The 9,881-nt window shown below is 39.1% G+C and overlaps 1 protein-coding gene across 4 annotated transcripts in view; it reads left to right on the top strand.

Moving 5' to 3' along the window:
- Positions 1 to 9,531, top strand: part of SNX14 (sorting nexin 14) — a 47,422-nt gene extending 37,891 nt beyond the window's left edge. The window contains exons 23-28 of one of the 4 annotated variants that reach the window (XM_039567974.1): positions 2,315 to 2,438; positions 2,957 to 3,121; positions 4,176 to 4,271; positions 4,973 to 5,064; positions 5,217 to 5,273; positions 8,693 to 8,887. In XM_039567974.1, the coding sequence (XP_039423908.1) occupies positions 2,315 to 2,438; positions 2,957 to 3,121; positions 4,176 to 4,271; positions 4,973 to 5,064; positions 5,217 to 5,273; positions 8,693 to 8,731 (573 nt within the window). In that variant the 3' untranslated portion in view covers positions 8,732 to 8,887. Of the gene's footprint in view, positions 1 to 2,314; positions 2,439 to 2,956; positions 3,122 to 4,175; positions 4,272 to 4,972; positions 5,065 to 5,216; positions 5,274 to 8,692 lie in introns of all 4 variants that reach the window. The other 3 variants (XM_039567972.1, XM_039567975.1, XM_039567973.1) reach the window with 3 other exon arrangements.
- The last annotated feature ends 350 nt before the right edge of the window (positions 9,532 to 9,881 follow it).

A 9,881-nucleotide genomic window follows, 5' to 3' on the forward strand; every position in this document is an offset into this window, starting at 1 on the left:
TCCCATTGTTAATCAACACCAATTAATGGAATTTCCTCATTGTGAACATTTTAAGAATATTTACATGGTTACAATCATAGTTACTGTTTAATCTTAGATACAAATAATGATAATAGCATTGAGGTTTGTGTTGTTAATCTCAAATACTAACATGCAGAGAAACATCTAAAACAAAATCCTGTGCTTACCTGAATTGTGAGTATAATCTCAACTTCTGTGCTAGATAACCAGTTGAGTGTTTTTCACTTGAATTTCTTCTAAGCCAAGGTTCTGGACAGTGTAAAACATGGAAGTAGAAGTGTAATGCCACTTCGTATTACAGCTGCTGCAGTGCATTGTAGATTGCATTCTGAAATGCTTTCAAAGTGTGACTCTGATCGAGGAACCGTTACTGTTTAAGGTGCAACACAGATTGTCCCTGTATGGTGGTACATACAGCATTCAGAAGATGCTGCTTCTGGTTTGGGGTGAAAGTAAAAAGTCAAAAAGCTTTGCCCTAAGCTGGCCTTCATGTTTGATTTTTTTATAGGTTACCTACCAGATTGCTGTTAATGATTTAGTTTGGCCTCCAGGCACTCCTCTGAACCTATGTCTGCATGGCACAATGGGCTGCTTTAAGTTGGCTTAGTGTGTATCACCTTTGTCAGGTCGTGGGGTGTATCTAAAAAATAAAGAAGGCTCTTGTTTAAGATACAATACTGCAGCTAAGGTTTTTCCTGCTGTTCTGGTTTCAGTATTAAGGAGGATGTAGACTTCAGCTTATACAGGGTTTCTAGAACAACATACCAGGGACGCTTCCATACAGTAGGTGTGAATAATTATGTGTTGTTTTTAGGTTTGTTACATTCCCGGATGCCAGTCACCCACCAGTGCATTAACTATATTTGCCCTTTTATGTAATTTATGTAATAACTTGCTGTTGTTTAGTTTGAGTGAACCTTGTGAAGGTAATACCAGCAGCTCAACACTTAAAAAAAGAGAAGGCCTGAAGGAGTACAGGTCAAAAACATGACTCTTGCCAGATGTCCTGATGTAACTTTTCCTAAGGATGCAGAGCATTCTGTTTAGAGACTTGCATGATTCAGAGATAGTTGTGATTTGCGTGTCTTAGGGCTTTATTTATTTTGGGGAGAATTGCTGTACAGAAAGTGAACCACATATAAGCAAATTACTTCCTGTTCCTTGGAACTAATTTTAATTAGTGGTAAAAAAAACCTTCTGTGAGTGCCAATCACCTCAGCCTAGGCAATTCTATGATTATGTTGCATTTGCTTCTAGTTCTAGGATTTTTTTAGAACCTTGTCATAAACTTTTGAACTTTCATTTCATAATACAGTGTATTTTGTATAAATCCTATTTTATATCTAGATTAACTATTTTGGGGGTAAGTTAATTTAAAATAAACTGTTAGCGGGGATTGCTAGGTACTAAACATGGAGAGCATCAGAATTTAGAGATCTTCCTTTCCCTCTGCTGGGATTCACAGACTCAGGGGCAGGGGAGGCGCAGACTACTGCCTAGGTGGCTTGGGACCCCTTTTTTGGTGTGCAGGGAAGAGTCTCTTGGGGTTTTGAAAGAATTGGAGTATCTTTTCAGAAAGAACCAAAGGCAAGGAAATAGAGGGATCAGGGAGGAAGGTGATGACACAGGAAAATAGAAGGCTAAAGGAATATAATTGATAAATGGAAAGAAACCCAAATGTTAGTAACTTACAAAGAGTCATGAAGTTTTACTATAAATAATTAAGCTGGCAAGGGAAAAAGATACTTCTTTATGTAAAAAACCTGTATATTTTGTCCAGAAACGGTTGTATTTATTTCAAAATACATTTCAAAATTTATTTCAAAAGTTCCAACAGGAACTTTTAGGAATACTTTAATCTTATAGGCTTCCCTTGTGATTTAAGGCAGACAAACTCCATATCCTTTTAATCCCTCATTTTCAGAACAGGGTGCATCAAGGAAATCAGAGCCTGTGGTAAAAGTCTAGATGCATACAATCATGTAATTGTTTAGGTTGGAAGAAGGTAGTAGGAGCAAAAAGGCTCATGAATTAATGTCTCAGTGCTGATTTGTTCTGAACCCAGGTGTTTTGGTTGTTGTGTATCTTGGCAACATGTGATGTGCTCTTTACTGGAAAGTGAAGAATTTGAAAAAACGAAACCAGAAACAATGAAACAAATCAACGCCCCTGATCAGTTCTTTAGAAGCTCTGGAAAAAAGCTACTTCTGTAAAAAGAAACCAACCCAAAGAACTGGTGGCTATCCTTCTGCTTTTGAATGCAATGATTTCAGTCTTATGTTTCTGCTTTTAGCTTTTTAATGATTTATTCAAGAATAATGCAAACCGGTCTGAGAATACAGAAAGACGACAAAATCAGAACTACTTCATGGAAATGATGACTGTAGAAGGAGTCTATGACTACTTAATGTATGTTGGTAAGAAGTGATTTCTCTTAATTATTCATATACTTCATGCCAAACATGAAGTTCACAGTCTCTGGTAAGAAATGAAATTCTATTGTAGCACTGATCTATAACTCAGCACTTTCAAGCTAATATACATCTTAGTAACACGGTCATTCTGTAGAAGACTTTATTGTGGTGCTAAAATGTCATTTATCATTCATCATTGCTTAGTTGCTTTGTTATGTCTCCTTTCTGCACCTCTTACTAGCTTATGAGAGTAGGTCCTGTCCCTTTTCTCAGGTCTGCCTAGGCTGCTTGTAGACTCTGGGAACTGGAATTGTTACCTTAATAGAAATAGCTAAAGGAAGTATTTGATAAGCACTGTGGAGAATACCAGTATTTTCAGTGCTGCACTAACAAAACTGAAATACTCTTCTTGCTTGCAATCTTTTTTTTTTATTTTCTTTTGGATAAATGATTCTTATATGAGGTTCTCCTAATATTCATGATAAATGTTACTACTCACAGATGTTGCTGTGACTTTGCAGGTAGGGTAGTTTTCCGCATTCCTGACTGGCTGCATCATCTCTTGATGGGAGGAAGAATTCTCTTCAAAAATACATTGGAACTGTACACAGACTATTACTTGCATAACAAGTTAGAACAGCTATTTGAGGAGCACCGGTTGGTTTCTCTGATAACACTGCTGAGAGGTTAGTAATAGTTACATCTTTGATGAAAAAATACTGCTTTAGTCTGGTGTTTGAAATCCCTTCTGTGAAGTTTCTGAGTGCTAAACCTTGGAATGCTTGACTAACGCTGGTGGAGTATTAAAAATCAAGTGGGCTTGGACTAACTTCAAAGCTTGTTGTGGAAAGCTGTTGAGTCACCTGTTTGTCAGTGATGGTTACAGAAAAACAAAGTATTATGAACAGTAATTTGATGAGGTGTGCAAGGAGAACAAGAAAAACAGAATAGAGGTGGTTTAGTGTATCAACGCAAATGTTTTATGAAGTCTTTAAGTTACTTCACTTGTGTGCTACATCAGCCTTTTATTGTTAATTTTTTGGCTCCCTTTGTTGTGGTGGGCTCTTGAGAGGACTTGAGTGTTCCTGACCTTCAAATAAGGGAAGGGGTGAGAGACTGAAAAAAATTTTTAATTACTTCACAATTGTAGAGTATTATCTGACTGCAGTCTGATCCAAACAATGCATCTGGCCAAAAACTCTGGAGTCAAGACAGCTCTGTCCTTACCAAACCAAAAATGAAGCTTGTGAAAGGCAAAAAAAGAGTGCAGTAAGACTTGCAGAGCCTAAAACCAAAACTGAGCACCTGTTATTTCTGATGAATAGCAATTTTTGCTTTCTCATTCATAGGTAAATTTGAAGTTTTTGACAGTTCCAGACAGTGTTTTAGCACAAGGTGTAAGTACTGCTTGTAGTTTTGAAAGCATAAGGGAAATTGTGAGTAAGGAGATCGTAACTAACCTAAAGTAGAATTGATCCAAACTTAGAAGAGAATGCTTTAAACTTTGAAAAGGTTGGAAAGAAAAATGTGAAAAGATTGTCCTTCAAACAGGTGGGGTATTCTGGATTTGGTCAGGCTAATGTAAGCAAAAAGTATGATCTGACAAGGCTAGAATTCCCTTCTGATCAACATAATACAGAGAAGAAGTTCAATTTTGAGCCACAATCCAAACCACATTTCTGTGTCAGTGATATGTAGCTGCCTAAAGATGTTTTTTTTTCCAATGTGTCTTCGCTGCAGATGCAGTGTTCTGTGAGAACACCGAGCCTCGCTCTCTCCAGGATAAACAGAAACGAGCAAAGCAGACTTTTGAAGAAATGATGAGATACATTCCAGGTTCTGTTTTCCATGGCTGCCTGTATGAGTGTGGTTAATTGTTCAAGCAGATATTTAACCCAAGTATAGTCAAATTATCTTACCAAATCAAATAATGCTTGGGCTGCTGAGATTTGAGTTGACTGGAATACCAGGTGTAAAAACCCAGCAGTTCAGTTTTGTCACTTCAGTGTTGCTGACTAAGGTTGTAGCATAGTGATTAATAAAGACATGGTGATGGAAGTCAAGAGCTTTGCTAATATACTTAATGGCATAATTTTTTCTCTTTTGAATGTTCCTATGGCTTGTATTTTATCCAGCTGAAAATTGGATTAAAAAAGACATGTCATGAAGCTGGAAGGTACATCTGAGCTCTCCTTGCACTGTATAAACTAGGAAAGAGGGGCTCATGTAATTGAAAGTAATTAAAAAAAATTAGCTTGTGTTTTATTAAACAGTGCATTAGAACAATATATTGATACTATAAAAAGTGTAGTAATTACTTAGGTGTGGAGCCCTGAAGGAAAGGGAAGAGAAAAGGATGAACCAAAAGTGTGTTTGTTTTTCCATTTACCATTTGAGACAGAAAAAAATTAGAACTCTTTCTTTAATTTAAACAGTTTTTTTTTCTTGTTAATTACTGGAGTTCTATAACTGCATCATAAAGCTGCTTTGCAGTGCCTCCTCATGACTTGTGTATTTGTATTTGGAATTTGGTCTAGATTTAATAGGCAAGTGCATTGGGGAAGAGGCTAAATACGAAGGCATCAGGCTTCTGTTTGATGGACTGCAGCAACCAGTGCTCAACAAACAGGTAACTCATAACGTGACAAACCTTCCTTTTGGCACAGGATTTCCTGAAGTGAATGTTTGGTATAGCAGAGGAGTGAGCTGTTGCTCAGAATTAAGAATAAAAAGCAGTAGTTTTGCCTTGGAGTGTCCTTAATTTTCTGTATTTTCTTTTAGTTAACTTATGTTCTGCTGGACATTGGGATTCAAGAACTCTTTCCAGAGCTGAGTAAGGTATGTGCTAACTCTGTTCAAGAACTGCAGAACTCTTCAAGCTGCTGCTGAGTCTAGTCACTGGTGTATTTTTGCTGTTGTTCTCTATTACTAGTATTAATTCTAAATTTTGGGGAAAATATATATTTTTCCAATATGCTGAAATAATTGGAATCTGGAGTACTGACATTTTGGTTAATTAGCTCTTTCCAAATCAGCTCAGGCCCATTTGTTTACCATGCTGCAAGTCCGAGCTGCCTTTCGGCAGCCTTGGACAGACCAACCAGCAGTCGGGATCTCTGTTCCTTTCTCTTTGATTGATTTGTCACCACTCTATTTTATGCAATTCCCAATTTAGGAAGGGAATTCTGCATGCAAAGCTCAGGTCAAGCTGCAGCATTTTTCTTGAGAATATCTGGCAGGAGGATTTCTTACCTCTAATTTGGTCACTGCAATGTTAACTTCAGCTATCCAGATAAAGGAGAAGGCATTTGCACAACAGAAATTGCTATATAAATGTGTATCATTAGATTTGGGATCCATCTGATATTTGTACTTATGTATATCAAGCCTTCACATATTTTTACATAGTAATTTTAGTTTGGTCTTCATGGTAAGCAGGAGATACTTGCTAGTTAGCTAGTAGAAAAACAAAACCCCAAACGTTAAAAAACCCCTCACTTAACAATAAATGTTCATTGCATGACCCCTATGCCTGAGAACTGCAGAGTGCCAGCAGTGATTTGTTTTGCATGGCAAACAGAAACAAATACAAGATATTGGAACAAGCCAGGACACTTCCATTGTTTTCAGTGAAATGAGGCTGGCTCAGCAAGTCTGACCTACTTTGTGCTTCAGCTCTGTAGCTGCCCTCCTCAAGCCAGTGCTCAGACATCTAAAAACAGGCAAAAGAAGACCCAGCTGACCACGGGAACAAGGAAGTAGCCTGGGAACTTGAGTGCAGAAGAAAAGACCTGACTTAGCCTTGCTGTTTTACTCTGCTGAACTGGTTTTGTATGTCAGCAGCTAATTGTATATATGTATTGGAACACTGGTCTTTTCTTCAGTTCATTATGGAAAAAAATGAATGGCATTTAAATAGTCTTTAAAGCACCAGTCAGGCCCAGAGGCTGGTGATCAATGGAATGAAGTCTAGTTGGAGGCAGGCCACTAAGGAGTTATCCAAGGGGGGTCAGTTGTGGCTCCAGTCCTGTTTAACATTTTCATTAATGATCTGGATGATGGGACAGAGTGAATAGCCTGATAATGACACAGAACTGGGAGGAGTGGCTGATACACCAAGAGAGCCATGCTGGTTTCCAAAGGGACCTAAACAGGCTGGAGAAATGGGCTGGCAGGAACCTCGTGACCACCAACAAAGGGAAGTGCAAACTCCTCCTCCTGGGGAAGAGCAGCCCCAGGTGCCAGGATGGGCTGGGCACCAGCCAGATGGAAAGAGACAAAGTTGAATAAAAGGCTGATGGTATCCTGGGCTGCAATAGGAGCAGTGTTGCCAGCAGGTCAAGGGACGTGATGCTGCCTCTTTGCTCAGCATTGGTGAGGCTACACCTGAAGTGCTGAGTCCAGATCTGGCCTCCCCAGTACAAGAGAGATGTGGACATAAGGGAATGAATCCAGTGGAGAGCCATAGGGATGATGAAGGAACTGGAGCATATCTCCTATGAGAAGAGGCTAGAGAGCAGGACTGTTCAGCCTGGGGAAGAGAAGGCTCAGAGTGTCTTACTGATCTGTGTAAACACCTGACGGGATGGTGCAAAGAGGGCAGGACCAGGGGTGCCCACTAACAGGACCAGAGGCAACAGGCACAAACTGAAACACCAGGGGTTCCTTCTGAACATCAAGAAACACCTTCTCACTGTGAGGGTGACCAAGCACTGTCACAGGTTGCCCAGGGATGCTGTGGAGTGCTCATCCTTGGAGATACTTAAAAGCTGTCTGGACATGATCCTGAGCATCTCTAGGCAGCTCTACTTGAGGTCTAGACCAGGTGACCTCTGGAGGCACCTTCCAACCCCAACCATTTTGTGATTTCATAACTCTGCATATTTAATGGCATAAAATATTTTTTCTTCAAAAACAAATCAAGGGAAGATTAATGTAAATCAGTATCATGTTTTCTGCTTCGTAAGCCATTCTTTTTGCCTGTGTAACCATGACACTGCCCAGCTGCTCTGCACTGTTTCATAACCACTTGCTGAGGAGGAACCTCTAGTGCTACCTTTGCTCCTGGTGAAATGGCATAGGTGAGGGGTGGGCTCCCCCTGTCCCCTGTGACTGAAGCTGATGGGGACAGAGCAAGAGAATCTCCAGCCTAGATTTCAGTACGGGAAAGGAAGATAAATACTTCAACTGGGAACTTGAGCTATTTCCTTATTTTGGATGTACTGAGGGCAATACAGAACAAAGTGCTCCATCTGTGATGTTCGGCAGTGGGACCTGGTTGTCAGTGTACCAGGACTGAGAGGGGAAATGCAAGGTGGAGAGGGTATGGGTGGAGGGATGGCAGTGGTTTTCATCCAGAGCCCTAAAAACATTTTCCCAAAATCACTGCAAACAGATTGTGAAGGCACTTGGAACAGGAATTGTTTCTTCCTAACAACTGCAGGGGGGAAGTTTAAAAGTAATGACTTACTTAAGGTTCTTACTTAGCTGTTCATTGTACTGGGGGAATCAACCCAATGCCTGTTCTCTTTGTTCAGCAGAGACTGGTCCTTTTTGAGTTGCTTCATACCAAAATACTTTTGTAGTTATGGTGAAGAATAGGAAAACATTTCAGGCCAGTCAGCTTTTAAAGGGGAAACTGAGCATCCCAGAAGTTTTGTTTTGAGCACTGCTCCTTTGGCAGGGGAAACAATGATGGGAGAAATGGGAAGATTTTCCTTAGTGAGGATGTCTGTCTGCTTCCCACTCTTGAGATCTTGAAGGTATTTCCTGCCATACATATCAGTGCGGATATACGCTGGATCACTTGATGTGTGCTGTGTTTGATGGCAGCATCAAGCTCCAAGAGCTGAAAAACTCCTCTGAGATGATAGTGTACAGCCAGATCCTTGGGAGTCTGTAGACAGGATACAAGGAGAAGGGACAGCTGAAAGGGAAGAAGCATTCCTAGCAGAGGAAGGAAAGAAATCCAATTGAAAAAATATCTCTGGAGTACCATTTCCAGAGCAGAAAATTGCTGTGTTAAGAAAACTGTATTTAGCAGTTAGGAATGGGGGAGGTGAGAACTTTTAGAGAAAAAAGAAACAACCTATTTTGAGAAATAGTGTTAAAACCCAGTAGCCTTCCTTTCTCTTAACTCTGGTTTCAAGTGGATGTTTCCAGACACCATTAATCATTGCAGCTCAGTTCAGTCATTTCTATGTAAATATGTGTTTTCGAACTTAATAAGTAAATTTCCCCTTCTTCCTGTTTGACAGGGTCCAAAGGAAGCAAGCTCTGTGTCAAGCTGGATGTGAGTGGACACCCATTAGGATCTGCTGTGCACTCTTGTAATGGACATGTGACATTTTAACATTGCCTTGTATATTTTGTTGTAAATAACATAAAATTTAAGTTCAAAAAACACCTTTATGCAATAAAGACAATAAAATTTAATACCTATTGCAGGTAAATAAAGTATCTGTACATTTTATTTAAAATTTGTTTTAGCTGTTATCAGTAAAAGTCAAATTAATTTCACCACACTCTCTCAGTGTATGAAATTACAGGATGACATCAAAAAAGACAGCTGGGTGATCAGCCAATTTATGCTGTGCTAGAAGAGCAATTACTGGATGTCTTCCTGAAAGGATATGTACAAAAATTGTTTGGAAGAAGCTGTAGAATGCTCCCATTAAGTTATTTTAAAATATGTCTTATCAAATCTTTATTTTTTTTTTTATACAAAAGTGTATGATTGAATCTATTGCATACAAATAATCTCTGAACTATCTTTGGCCTTCATCCTTCTGTTAGCATGGAAAATCACATTTGTAATTTAGTCTTTTTAATACCTGACTTCCAAATCTAAAGCCCTCTTAAAATAATAACAGATGTGAAAAGTGGTTTTGACTTTTAACTTAGCCTTTATTTTTTGCAGTTTCTTATCTAGCTTTGTGGGGTTTTTCTGACATCCTCTTTACAGGCTTAGAAAAGAGGATGTGAGTCTATTCACAGCATTTTATAAAAATTCATTCATATAAAAATGTGTGGAAGATTTTTCTCTGTAAATCTTAATTTGTTGGCCCAGCCTTTATAAAAGAGATTTTGAAAAGGACATTCATGTGTGGATTTTTAACAAGTTTTACTCACAGAATACAGAGATACTTTAATAGGCATTCCTCAATTTTTCTTTTCAAACACACATTTTCTCCTTTTTTACAGACCAACCGATCTAATGTAGCACTGGTGTTCTTTGTCAGTATAATTTGTGTTATTTGTCTGTGTTACTATTGCAAACCTTTCCCTTCTGTTTGTCAAAGGAAGGTAAAAGTGTTATTTCTCTCCTTTCTGGCTCTGCCAAAGGAGTTGTTGCAACTCTAAAAATTGGTGTGCAAGTACAGCTCTGTCCATCAGTGCCCTCTCTGACACTGTTGATGTTGATGGGGGGGGGGAAGACTGTTCTGT

The sequence above is a fragment of the Corvus cornix genome, chromosome 3 (assembly GCF_000738735.6).
Source record: "Corvus cornix cornix isolate S_Up_H32 chromosome 3, ASM73873v5, whole genome shotgun sequence".
Lineage (NCBI taxonomy): Eukaryota > Metazoa > Chordata > Aves > Passeriformes > Corvidae > Corvus > Corvus cornix.